At 38.2% G+C, this 14,394-nt stretch overlaps 1 protein-coding gene across 1 annotated transcript in view; it reads left to right on the top strand.

The window, feature by feature from the left end:
- The window catches only part of ush2a (Usher syndrome 2A (autosomal recessive, mild)), a 207,058-nt gene that overhangs the window by 16,079 nt on the left and 176,585 nt on the right, over positions 1-14,394 (top strand). Inside the window, exons 4-9 of the mRNA XM_079632841.1 lie at positions 2,024-2,159; positions 4,002-4,065; positions 4,167-4,461; positions 5,458-5,642; positions 8,469-8,690; positions 10,750-10,843. Of these exons, the coding sequence (XP_079488967.1) occupies positions 2,024-2,159; positions 4,002-4,065; positions 4,167-4,461; positions 5,458-5,642; positions 8,469-8,690; positions 10,750-10,843 (996 nt within the window). The remainder of the gene's footprint in view (positions 1-2,023; positions 2,160-4,001; positions 4,066-4,166; positions 4,462-5,457; positions 5,643-8,468; positions 8,691-10,749; positions 10,844-14,394) is intronic.

Genomic DNA, 14,394 nt, shown 5'->3' with positions numbered 1-14,394 from the left:
TTCAACGTAGGCACCGTTAAGCTTCCAAAAATGTTTCTTTCATATCTACAAGTTGGAAACTTTTAGTTCAAATAATTTGCTAGAACAAAAAGAAACCAACAAAGTATTAGTGAGTAGATGAGTTTTCCTGTTTCGCGTGATTGCGTTTAATGTCCCAGACAACCGCTGTAACTTTAACATTTGAGGCAGGCATACACTGTGCGATTTCTGTGCGATTTCAGCAGCCATCTTGCAATGTTTACGAATTACTTCGACGTCACAGCGCTGTCGTCATTTGTTTAGCTCGCCTGTGGCCCACCTATATCAGATACCCCGATGTGATTGGTGCAGCTCGGATACAAGGGCATAGTTAATGAGCATCATTACTCAATGCAAGAGTAACTCGCTGAGCAAATTCAATTTGTGCTCTCGTGAGAACTCTGGATTTCCTAGGTAGGAAGGCCTACTTTTATTATTTAATTGATAGGCTATTATAATTAATTTGCCACGCAATAATTTCACAGACTTTAAGAGAGGTTAATCGCCTCTTTTCTCCCTGTACACTGCACGACAAAGCTGAAAATCGTCCCGACCCGAAAATGAGTCGCACGAGTCAGAATTCGGCTCAAAATCGGACGAAAATTCCAGCCTCAGTCACTTGTAAGCAACCGCCTTTTTCAAGACAATATATTAGAATGAAAATATATTGAATTAACCACAGACCTTATTTAAGGCATTACCGAAAAACAATTTAGAACAAATAAAGTAATGCACAAATTAAGCATTGAAACTACTGCAAATGAAATGTGACAAGAAGAAGTAGGGCCCCTCATTCCTAATTGAAATGGTATAGTCCAATTTCCTGCTGGAGTGAATGCAGGTGGAGTCAGAATGTACCAAGCAGCCATATTTGGCTGGTTAGCATAGCGCCTTAGCCCCTACTGCTAGATGCTGTAACAACACTATCCATGTGGCAGAAAAAATGTGCTATTATTGTGTTCTTAGAACATTTGTTTTACATTTAAATATATTTCATTATATTATAAGAGATATTTTATCAGTGCCTAATTTATAAGAGTATAAAATGAACTTGAATGTAATATTTTTCCCGTCTGCTGTCTTGGACATCACAGCCTAAGGATATCACTTGCAAAGGGCTGTGCATATTCTTGTGGTGCCATCAGCCAATCAGCATCGCCATGAGGTCATGAATGGGAATGCTAATGAATTGATGTCTCCAGGCATTTTAGGCCTTCTTGGATAGTAGCTGAATGTTGTAGTTGCTGCCTTCAGTCTGTGTGTTGCTTGATGACATTAATCTTGATTGTCGGTTTTATTTGGAACTAATTTCGTTGCCTAAAAAATAATTTGCTCAATATTAACTTTTTTATTTATTTGTTTATTAAACGGTTGCATAAAAGCAGTAGGCTATACCAATTGGGCTTTTTGGGCTGAATCAGAACCATCTTATATGTCTAATATTGCTTAAATATTTTGTCATAAACACTTTGATGCTACGGTTGAAAAAATACCCTCATTATTCTCCCAAAGCAACAGTTACTAGAATGGAAGAGGGAAAAAAGCAACAATGGGAGTACCAGAGCTCTTTCAAGAGTCTGCAGGGCTAGTAAATGGGATGAAGCACTTCAAGATTCATTTACATCACTATGACGTTGCTTCAGATCTCAGCAGCAAGTCATTGGCCGGTTAGAGATTTCAAGAATAGCCTCTACAGTTTTCAATCAGTGGCCATGAAAGAGAGCAGCTTAAGCATCCTCCAGTCTAACGCTGCCTTCATCCTTATGGATTTTTTTAGTTGACTTATTTCCATGCACCTTTTTAAAAAGAAGACTGTGAAAGAACATGCAAATATGAATATGATGAAGGGCCGTTTTCTGAAAGAGTATCCACAATCATCAGCCATAGAAAACATAAATATTACATATAAATTAAACTATTTTTAGCAATATATTTCAGTATTGAATGAAATGTTTATTTATAATCAGCATTGCACTCATTCTTCATTTTCCTGATGAATCCATAGATGCACGACACAAGTGTGAGCTTGTTCCTGAATGGTCTAGAGGAGGATGGCACAGCTTTGGACACACAAACCCTAGCAGGACCTGTTGATGACATCACCTCAGAGAGTGCTCTGTGGATCGGTAGGAGTTCTAACGGTAATGATTTCTGTACTTCTACATTGATCTTTCAGTTTTTAATATGCACATTTATATATTTGATTTAAATTCGAAAAGCTGATTTATACAAAGCTGTAACTATCCCTGTCCAACAGTTTTTTTCCCCAGAATCACACCGTTTCCTATCACTCGATTCGAGTGCAGAAAAGGACACACTAATTTGCAGACATGTTACATTTTTCCATTATAGAAATATTCATAAGCCTGCAACTAATCATAGTTGGAGTTTATATAGGTCAGGGGTGACCATATGGCAACAAATAATCTCCTCATAAATGAGATGAGATGGGATTTCTGTAATACCCCCAGGGAATGAAATGCACACACAATCACACACCCACACAGACACACACATTTTGAATACACATCCACAAATAGTATAGACTTGCTAAAGTTTCTTTAAGTTCACTCTGCTGTCATTCTAATCTAAGCTCAACATTGCTGTGTTTGTTAGTGCAAAAATGACAAAAAATTTGCCCAAATCTCTTAGAGGGCATAAAAAATTGGTAACCACTGCTACTAGTTTCCTAAATGACACAGAAAAAACAAGGAAGCAACCCATTGCATATAGTCTTCAAAGAGAGCATGCATCATTTACTGTCAAACATGCACACACAGAACAGCTTCATATGAAAGTTGCAGTCTGTGTAATCCATTTTGCACACATTATAAACTCTACATCCCGAGCCCAGGGGTCTGAAATGCTTGTTTGATTCATGTAGAGCTCATGTGGACAAAGCATGGAAGGATTTCTTATAAGATTTAAAGTCCAATGCTGGGTTCAGGCAAACATGATGCCATATGAAACTTTTGACCAGAGCATAAAAATACAAATTTCGGTATGAATATTTTATTCTCTGTTTCCAAATTTAATTTTTATGGTCATATTTAGGATATGCACATTTCACACTGTTTAATGAAACAAGTTTACACTACCTTTAAAATGTTTTGGGTCTGTAATATATATATATATATATTTTTAAAGAAATCAATATTTTTATTCAGCAATGATTCATTAAATGTTCAAGGGACAGAAAATACATGAACATAGTTACACAAAACTATTTCCACTTTTTATTTTTCACGGTTCCCACAAAAATATTAAGCAGCACAACTATTTTCATCATTGATGATAATAAGAATTTTTCACGAGCACCAATACAGGTTTTTCACATGTCTTGTTGAGCAAAAGAGACTTCTTTCAAAAACATAAATTATTTTAGATCCTAACATTTTTATTTCTTTTCGAATTTATGTCTATTCGATCATGTCATTTAATATTGAATAATCTCTTTTCTGGTGTACAGACTGGTTTATTAAGTCATCGTTGTCTGTATTACCATAAATGCTTTTATCATTATATATAAATGTAAAATTTTCCTTTGGCTTGGCATGTCTTGTCTTGTGTTTTCATATATGCATATAAACTTCTTTAATTCATGTTTTTATTAATAAATGTGCTATATAAATACAGCAACAATATCTCATATAAAACACAGACTCAGCACACAAAGATGAAAAGATTTCAGGGCAAACATCCATATAACATCTCAAACAGAGCCAGTTATTAGAACAGAAGGAATTATATCTTATCTGGTGATGTAGATGGACCCACACGTTTAGGCTTGGATCTATGCCGCCCATCCTGCCGGTGGGATTAATGCTCACAGAGAACTGTAAATAAGCATAATAGATCCCACCATGCAGCAAGTGTCTCTTTAACTCAAATAAAGACACAGATAAGGTAATCCACTAGTTGCTATGGATCCTGCAGACCGTCTTCAATAGCGGCCATTGACTTTCCTTTCTTTTTCTCCCCAGGGTCAAATCAATTCATTGGAAGGATGCAGGATTTTAGATTTTATCCAAAGACATTAACAAACAGGTAAGCATAAAGTCACAGGACATTAACATCACACGCTGAAGCGAAACCAGTTTAGAAAAACGGATATGAACAATTTTAAATGATACATTTCTGTATTTCAGAGAGATTGAAGAGGTGTACGCTGGGCAATTCCCTCAACTACACAGCCAGTCCACATGCCGCTGCCTCGCCAGCCACCCCAGAGTGCACCCCTTAGTGGAGAGGTACTGCATCCCCAATGCAGCCAATGATACCACCCATAACAAAGTGCTCCGCCTGAACCAGGACGCCCACCCACTGCATTACATCAATGACAATGACATCGGAACCACCTGGATCTCCTCCATCTTTCCCACTTTAGAGCTGCTGGACAAAGGAATAACCATCACTATAGATCTGGAGAATGGACAGTACCAGGTACATACCCATCAATAAGTGGCTTGTTGGGAATGTTGTTCCAGGACCAACAAAAATGGCTACTTTGTTAATGCTGTCCATTTAGAAGAGTATTTATTAGGGTTTATAGTTTATCTTGATATTAAATTAGTTTACAGAGCATCAAGAGTAAAAACACTATATGCTTTAAAGTTAGTTTAACTTGATATTAGTTTACTTTACAGAAAATCAAGAAACCATATTGTTTGAAGCAGTGGTTCTCAACCTTTTTGACTCAATTTGTCCAAGACAATATTCGAACACCCTAATTTCTAAGCTGATAAGTACCTGAAGTACTCATGTAATAAAAATAAATAAACTCAAAAATATGTCAGTTTAATGTTACAAGTCTTTATTTTTAGCAGTTTTTTTTGGTATTGTAATTAATATAACAGCATTTAAATCATTTTAAGACTTAATGGGATGCCCCTGGAAGTTTGCAGAGGTCCCCTAGTGGTCCCCGGGCCTTGGTTGATAACAACTGATTTAAAGTAAGTTTCAACCCGCCACTGTCTATTTGTGTGGCTGCTTTTTCAAATCCAGACACTGGGTAGCGTCTTTTCCATTTGAATACACTAAAGCCGACCTAAAGTCCTTTGTGTGTGTCTGAGTGAGTCGCTCAGTCATCCATGTGGCTAAGCCAAGCCAAGCAGAGAGTCCAGCTGTAAAGAAGTAGAGGATTTATGCAGCTCTGCCTCAGTCTCTCCTCTCAATACCAGATAAAACACACCACCACACAGACTTTGAAGTGTCCACTTAGTCAAAGCTGCAACCAGTTTCTCGACAAACTCCTCAAAATGAAGCCACAGAGGGAGAGGGAAGAGTAAAGCGGTGCTTCAAGCTGTTCTTCAAAGCGCCGGCGTGCTTTAGGAGGCAGCGGAGCATTGACTGTTGCTGTGCAGATAATAGATAATCCATTGCTGTTTAGTATTTCATGCATATTTCACCCTCTGTCAATTTTGCATGCTTCCTTTACAGGTTTTCTACGTGATTCTCCAATTCCTCAACGCTCAGCCTGAAGCAGTCCGCATTCAAAGGAAGACGATCAGGAACTCAGAATGGAAGGACTGGCAGTTCCTGGCCAAGAACTGCAGCTACTTTGGGATGGAGGATAACGGGCCTTTGGATCGTCCTGATTCTGTAAACTGCCTACAGTTGCCTAGGTACTGTATACACACACACACACACACACACACACACACACACACACACACACACATGCGCTCTATATGTCCGTTAGTCCATCAACAGGCGCTTCTGAATCTGATAACAGTCCTTGAACAAATGATTCCTGCCAGGTAAGCTGTATCAAAGTGGGTTGAGACAAGTTCCCACTTTGATAAAAGCAGTGGATTGTCATTTAGTGGGAGTCTAGGAGCTTTTGGAGGATCTAGGAGGAGAATAGGGAGGAAAATGCTGCTCTTGGCTGCGGTCCAGGCTGCACACATCTGATCTCTGCTGTCCTTGGCTGCAATCAAGACAGCAGAGAGACTTAGATGTTATGGACCACACAAGCACCTGGTTTCTCATGCATACAGAGAAAATGAGGACAGTTATTTTAATAGGCTCGGGCTGAGAGGGTTATAGTAACTATTTATGATGATAAACTGCAGTTCATGTGTCTTTTTTGATGGTACATAAACAGAAACATGCATAATTGACCCTCACAAAAATCATTAGTGTAAGTCATATTTAAATGATGCGATTAAGTAGCTACTTCACAAAGAATGACATAAATAAAGATATTTTGTTTGTAGTAATGCGTTACTTTACTAGTTATTTGAAAAAAGTGAATTACCGTACCCTCAACACTGGCAGTTCGTCGCCTTCTCCTCACACTGTCTGTGGTGTTTTGAGAAATCTTCTTGAGGAGTGTTCTTTGAGTTCTTGTAATTCTTCCTACAGTCATTTGATATCTGAAAAGCAATATTGAAGCACATACCATCAGTGGTTCTCAGCCAGGGGGCCGGGGCCCACTTGCTTCTAAACTTCTAAATGTGCCGCAGAATTACTTTATGAATTAAACCATTATTATTAATTAAATAATATGTAAACTAAAAAAATCTTCTACACTCAATAACAGTTTTTTTCTTTTCTTGAATCATTTTTTGATTTCATGGTTAATTACTTCAATACATCAATGCTCTCAGTTTCTGTTAATTTAAATAAAAAGTTGAAAAACAACTATATGGGAAGAACAATGGAAGGTGTTAAAAAAAACTGATCTACATAAAATCACACTACATTTTAAGTTAGCTCATGATGAATATGTTTATCATGTAGGCTATGCATCCTGATAAGTTTGGTTCTACTGACCAGATGTTTCACCACTTTACTTGTCCGAATATTTACATTATTTACAAACAATATCTTAGACCCAGTGACTTAAGGGTCTGCACTTAGATTTTTAAGACATGTCACATCAGAGTATGTGGGGAGAGAGAGACAAAGAGAGCAAAGGTAGATGAAAAGAGAGAGAGAGAGAGATTGTGACAAAATACTTTCTTCACACAGGTTTGTCCTGGATAAGTCTACCAGCATTAGGGCCGGAACGTGCAGAAGCGCTCTGTGGATCTTTCTTGAGAGTGAATAATGCAGCAGGGGCTATACCTGTCCTGCCCCTGGAAAGACTTTGAGAACTCTCTCATTCACCCTATTTATTCCTGCCCTTTAAGAAATCACCCTTTCAAACCCCGAACTATATTTTAAATCTGTATTAGTGAAATTTTCTCTTAGTAGTTCTGAGATACAAAGGAAAGACCTTTGCTTTTCCAATTTCTTTGATGTTTGTTCATTTCAGTAGCTTGTGACATGTTTCATTTTCAACCTGACAACGTGTTACACTGCTATGTCAAAACTTGAAGTTCTCGGTCTCTTTCAATCACTCACACATTCAAAGCTTAAGACGCATGATTTGTATTATTTTTTCTTTCTTTTATAAGTCAGTAGGATGATATAGGTTACATTTTCTGTTTGTAACCATTTAAAGGGTTTAGTTCACCCAAGAATGAAAGTTGTCATAATTTACACATCCACATTCCTGGAAGGCTTACTTTCTACAAATGGGAAATGCTGAAGAATAACACAGGCCACTCTTTTACTTATGGCGAAAGTAATTTAAAAGCACCCAAAATGCTAAAAATCTTTTTCAGGGTACATACCTTCTATGACCAATGCATTTACATGACATTTCCAGTGTTTTTTATTATTATTATTATTGGATGTTTTGTTGTTTTTGTTTTGTGCAATTAGCAGTTTTTGCTTGAAAATATATTAGGGGTTGACATAACTTTAAAATTCATATTCATTATATACATTTCTTGACTTTTCCAGGTCTGGAAATCACACTTTAAGAATTCCCTCATATAAAGGATTTAGGTTTTCCAAGACCGGGGAAACAAATTAAAATTAACAATATGTCGTCATTTTTAGCTGTACTCTTTTAACAATTGACCGTTCGCAAAGACCCGCCCCCTTTAGTTACTGTTGCTATGTCCGACAAGTCATGCTACTCTCACACCACACCATGTTCACACACAGTGAAAAATACATCGCGGAGCAAAGATGACACTGACAACGCGCTGACAGACAGGACAGAGCAGGTTACTTGTAATATGGCACAAAATCTCAACTTTCAAATTTGGTCATTTTTTTAAGAAATTTAAACAATAAATACGGTTTTGTGGCTCTGTAATGTGTCGTGACAGATCACTGTAGAGCCTAACTTAATGCTGCTCGTGAACCGATCATCTCTTCCTTCTACAGTAGTTAATTTATAGCATCAAAAAAAAACATTTTACATCAGAATGAATGTTGCTTCAACCGTGGAAAGACGTCAGTAGTACACACCGTTGTTCTAGTTCAAATCCACCGATGTTGATCTACTAACTCTCCTGACTTGGTCAGATCGCCTGTCAATCAAACTACCTGAGAACTGAAGGCTGAATTGCAAACTAAATTGACTTTTTTTGTTTTGTCTTTTGTTTCAGTGATATACCATACTCCCGCGGAAATATCACCTTCAGCATGCTAACACCCGAGCCAAACCTGCGACCGGGCTACAACGACTTCTACAACAGTGCCGCCCTACAAGAGTTTGTGAGAGCCTCACATGTGAGAATCCTTCTCCACGGCCAGTACCACACTCAAGAGGCAACGGTTCCTTTCCGCCATCGCTACTATGCCGTGGACGAGATCACCATCAGCGGCAGGTTCGAGACCAGCAGCATTCTGACACCTGTCAACCCCAATCAAGCATCACCTGACACAATCTCCCCTTTTCGCCCCATGATTAACGCTTCAAGTAACAAAATTTGACATACATTTGTGGATTTTGTTTTAATTTGATTGGATTTCCGTGTTTGATGAGAAAATCAGTAGGCGGATATGGCAGGATAATTCAGACTTTGATAAAGTGAAAGACTTTTTAGGTTCAAGACCAAGTGGAGATGGCAGAAAAATTATGTTTGCTAGTTTGACACAACTGGGGGATCTATGACATGTCTGTCATTAGCCGCAGAGAGTAATGCCATGTTTAACACAGATTTTGTCTTCCTGTTAATGGTCTTGTAATTACAGTGGGGATGCCACATTTGGAAATCACTGGCAGGAAAATTTCAGAACTTGTGTTCTTCTCCGATGCTTCAGGGAAGCAGCTAATCAGTCTGAAACGTTCTTCTGCGTCTCTCAAGGATGTTGAATCTGTTCTTTTGTCTCTTCAGAAGCAGAGACATGGTGTTATATCCATGTATACCTTCAGACATTAAACAGCCACTGTTCTTACGACTATGGTAATTATGTCATTATGCAGGCAGCTGTAACCTGGCTCGTTCTCGCTGTGCGAGTAAGTCTGAGTGAGCGAGAGAAGGCAGCTTTAATTAAGAGCTAGTTAAACTGGCACAGACGAAATCGAGATTTAGAGACTGTGAAATCTCATCATCCTCTGACATTCAGAGGTGTCCCCCATCCTCCCCGCCTTTTCTCTCTTTTTTCCCCCTGTACGGCTCTCTTCTTTTGCTCTCGGAGGCATCGCAACAGCTTCGCTGGAGAAACAAAGGCAGAGAGTAAACAGTAGTGGATTCACCCCCTTAGGGAGACTGACAGTTCAAACCTGTGAGAGGCTAAGAAGAGGATGTATGTGTGTTTGGGGACTAAAATGTGTGTAAATTCCGCCTTTGAGGTATTCTGACAGGGTGTCAAGCTGTGTCTGGGAGCATTAGTGTTTGCTTTACGCTCATACCGTAATAACCTCCAGCAATAATGACAGCCCTCTTTCTTTTCCACTCTCCTCCTCTCTTGTTTTCTTGTTAAGTTGTTTGTTTGAGTAAAGGAGGTGAAGGGTGCTGCTTTTAGAGGGAGCCGTGTAAAGATGTGTGGATGATAATGTTGAATAAGGGCCGTTGAGAATGAATAATTAAAGCGGTGACCTGCAGGTGCGTGTTCCGTCTGATGGAGACCTGTCAGGTCTGCTGTTGTACATTACGACACACCGTTGATATTTCCTTTGGCATTTATAAATGTTGAATGCGAAAGTCCTATTAGCCATGCACAGAGAGAATGATGGAATGGAAGATTGATAGAGAGATATAGAGAATGTGAAAAAGGAAGAGGAAGATTTTGTCAGGAACCGTGGATGTTGCTGACCCTGTTGATTTGTTAAAACTTGCTACATATTTCCAAGTGTCCTGAAAAAATAAAGTTGAACTGAAAATGATACATTTGGATTATTAAAAAACAAAAAAAACATTTAAAGTGAACACTGATTCAAACGATTTGACATAATACAGCAACTTTTTTTACTTAATTTTTTAGCATTTTCATTTTAATACATTTTCTTAGTCTCATCATGACAGTTTTCTAAAACAACTTTCCTTTCTGCTGACATCATCAAGACCTCTTTTTTTTCTCAGCCAATCAATTACCACAGTATACAATCATGTCTTGTTTTACTTATTTTTATGTGTAAAATGTAAATACCCTATTTAATTTAGAAATGTCACATTATGGAAGAAAATCATGCTTACTTAAAAAAAAAATCATGTACTTTTAAACATAGTATAGTTTTGTGGAACATGAACAAATCATACCTGCATAATCTGCATCATAGTATCCCGTTTCCTTGATTTCACCCTATACCTGCTCCCATTAAGGTATTCAAGCAAAACTTTTAGATTTACCTTGAGAACCAGTTCCACTAGATGTATGAAAAGAACAGAAACGACGAATTTCTAGAATGATGCGGGTTCTAATTGTGTGTCTTTGTCCCCTTAGGTGTGAGTGCCATGGCCATGCAGACAGCTGTGACACTAGTGTGAGTCCGTACCGTTGCGCCTGCCTCCCAGAGAGCCACACACATGGAGCTAATGTGAGTCCCGCAGGGGAGGCCCCCTTTTAATTAACCACTTCCCTTTAATGACGTGCAAGAGTCCTCTTTAATGAACACCGCACTCAAAAATAGGCCTTAACGGAATGACAGGAAAAAAGCAGAGAGAGAGAGAGAGAGAGAGAGAGAGAGAGAGAGAGCGTGAGCGTGAGGAAAACAAGAGACAGAGAGATCATTCCCGCACATCTCCAGTTTCCTGATGAAAAGAGCTAGAAGAAGGGTAAAAAAGAAAAGGGGAAGGAGAGAAGGAAGTGGTTTTGTGGGCAGCATTGCTCTAATCGTCCTGTCCCATCAGCCCCTGGGTGTCTTGATGATGAGTCCAGCAAAGGTAATTATATCTCAGGGAAAGCTCTGATGACACGGCGCCAGTACTCACACTTTCAGGAATGCCATGGCTCACCAGTGTCGAGAAGCTACTTTGAAACTGTAGTTTGCCAAGATTATCATAATTTAAAGTATTTGAACTACAGTCAAGCTGTAGTTGAGAACTAATATACCATGAAGGACTTAAAATAAAATCTAAAATAATTTCCATGAACCATTTGAATAAATATAAGAGAGATTCACTAGAATGCATTGGATTTTCTGGTTTGAAATATGAGAGAGAGGTTTGTAGAGTCCAAACTGTTTCACTATAATGAAGCATTTGAGAGAAGGGGCAATTTTTTAGGGTAAACTCAGACTTCCACAGGACATTTTTAGGAAAACTGATTCACTAAAAGGAATCAGACGTTCATATGATAGAGAGGATCGTTTAGGACAAATAAAATGAATTTAACACTACATATGAGAGATGGTACCATTTAGGAGGAACTGATTTAATACAACAAATCAGACCTACTACGTATGGGAAGATGAGAAAGTTTATGATGGCACATTTGAGAGAAGGGAGCATTTTGGAGGTACAGCAATTTACTAGAATGAAAGAGCCCGTTTAGGGCAAGCTGATATATGATGAAAAATATTGAATACAAATATGCAAATATTGTTGTGGACATTGGGGGACCCTTGAAGTCAAAAGATTGAGATCCACTGGTTTAGTATGAACTGATTCACTAGAACGAATCAGACCTTTTGACACTACAAATGAGAGAAAGGACCATTTAGGGGAGACAGTTTGATTTATAGCTTCCGCAATTCTGCATGTGAAAATATAGTTAGGTTTAAATGTCGTTTATTTGTAGAACTGCTTTTGACAAAATAAAACCCCGTAGTCTTTTCCATATTCTATAAGTTCTCCATTCCTCTCTGGAATCTCCTCGCCGTTCTTCCTATTGAGAGTCTGCGCTGTCCAGATCGCTGCATATAATTCTGAACATTGGGAACAAGTCCCAGGATTAAACTTTTAAACCTGATGTTTGGTGATTTAAATTATTCACCAGATGTCATGCATTATTCAAGGCCAGACACGGCACACTCTCTCTACTGCTGCTACTGTTGTTGTTTTCACCGAAACAAACAAGGGCCACATCTAACACGTATATGCTGGAAAGTGTGTGTGTGTGTGTAAATATGGTAAATATGAGTTGTCTCACCGCCCTAAACGCCCCTAGACCCAAACACCTGGCTTCGAGGTGGGACTGTCGCCTGCCCCGAAGCTATCTGCTGTGTTTACTTACCAGCTCTGAGACACGGATCTAGGCCGGCCCTACCAATGTTTGCTTCCTCGTAATATCCCACTCAGAGCCAATGAAAGTGCTGACGGGGTCTCATTTCTTGTCGTCAGTGTACATTGACTGAAATGATTGTCACTCAGTTAGGAAAGCAGCGTTGGAGTTCACATGTATGTGACAATAGGTCATTCATGTCATTCACATTCCATAGAGAGCGTTTTTGATGTGTCCTGTTAATGCCTCAGCCACATTCCATCGCATTCATCCCTCAGAAACCATTCAGACAATGTCTGTTAACAAATCTTCATGTTCTGTCTCTGTGTAAGACAGCAGTGTCTATGTGTGTGTCTTTTAGGCCACTGAGGCCACATCCTAATAAATTTAGTCTTCTATAACAACTCAACACATGATGGGGTGTAGCTGTGTAAAAGTTGTGACGCTACTAACTGAATACTAGAATGCTCTTCTATACTGTTCACTCTTTCATATATAACATTCATATTAGTGAATTAATTTGTCTGAAAGACTCATGGCCTCCTTTTGTGAACCACCTGAAAGAAACGATTTACAAAAAACATTCACTACAAGGATTTACTGATTATTTGAGGCCCTGTGGGGCATTTCTTTAAATATTCTCTGTTTTTGATTCTATTATAGAATTGATTGCGTATTCTATGAAAAATAGCATAATGAAATATTCGTGTCTCTTCCACTATAATTACTGATTTGAAGTTTTTTTTAACCTGCTACAATGTTAGCCTCGGTATATGATCCCTTTAGTCTTATGAATATCATTTAAATGACGGAGAATACCATTTTTGGCAATGCATGGCTAAATCCTTGTGTTTTCTAACAGGCTAAAGGTTAACTGTAGGCTCGCTACTGGTGCAGCCACGCGCAGACCTTTCCTGAGGGAGCGTGAAATTAGCCATGGCATTCACAGAGGCCTTTCACACGGGATGAAGGCTCTTTTCCCACTGGAGCCCGACTCCTTGCACACTGGAGACGAATACAAAACCCACAATACTTGTGCATGCCGATCTCTGTTCTGTGGTTTTAGTTTTGTGGATGAAATTCTGGATTTTGATTATTCTACTTAATTGCATTTTCCATATTGATCAACTTTGGTCGACCACATAAATGATGTCCAAAAAATACTTTTTTTTCTCAGAATTGCAACTTTATATCATATTCTCCCAATTGCGTGTTATGAAGTCAGAATTGCAAGATATAAACATGTAATTCTGAGAGAAAAAAAGTCAGAATTGTGAGATAAAAAGTCGCAGTTATCTTTTTAATTTTTTATTTTGTGGCGGAAACAAGCTTCCATAGTTTTCACACTGTTTGGTTGAATAAAATTACTTTTTAATTAATAATTTTATTAATACATTTTCTTCAAATTAATTTTTATTTATTTGTTTGTTTGTTTGGGTTACACTTTATTTTAAGTTGACCTTGTTACTGTGTAAGTACAAAAAGTATTGAGTAATATTAACTAACTATATGGTTAGGTTTAAGGTTAGTTGCTTGTAATTATACATGATTATTGTTATCACAATAGTAAGTACATGTAAAATGTACAACTGTCACCTTAAAATAAAGTGTTACCTTTAAGTTTGTTTAAATTTTCTTTAGAATTTTTTTAAACCATATTATAAACCGTTTGATTATTATTTTTATAAAGTTGTTGTGGATATTAAAATCTGGGATGTGTTTTTATAGGCTCATTTATGTTTTAGTATGCCAAAACTGTTGCACCTATATTTGCTCGCTCTGAAATTACATTCTGTGATATATAAAAATCTAAATCCCTGTAGCCTGACAGTCAGACCCCTGATTGGCATAGAAGGCTGTGTGGCGGGTGGTCTGTGTCTGGCTCTTCTAGCATCCAGCCTGCTGAATTTGCAATTCCCCCCGGGC

The sequence above is a fragment of the Phoxinus phoxinus genome (genome assembly GCF_949152265.1).
Source record: "Phoxinus phoxinus genome assembly, chromosome: 13".
In the NCBI taxonomy this organism is placed as follows: domain Eukaryota; kingdom Metazoa; phylum Chordata; class Actinopteri; order Cypriniformes; family Leuciscidae; genus Phoxinus; species Phoxinus phoxinus.
Note: the sequence above shows the minus strand (reverse complement) of the source record. Positions and strands in the feature narration are given on the sequence as shown.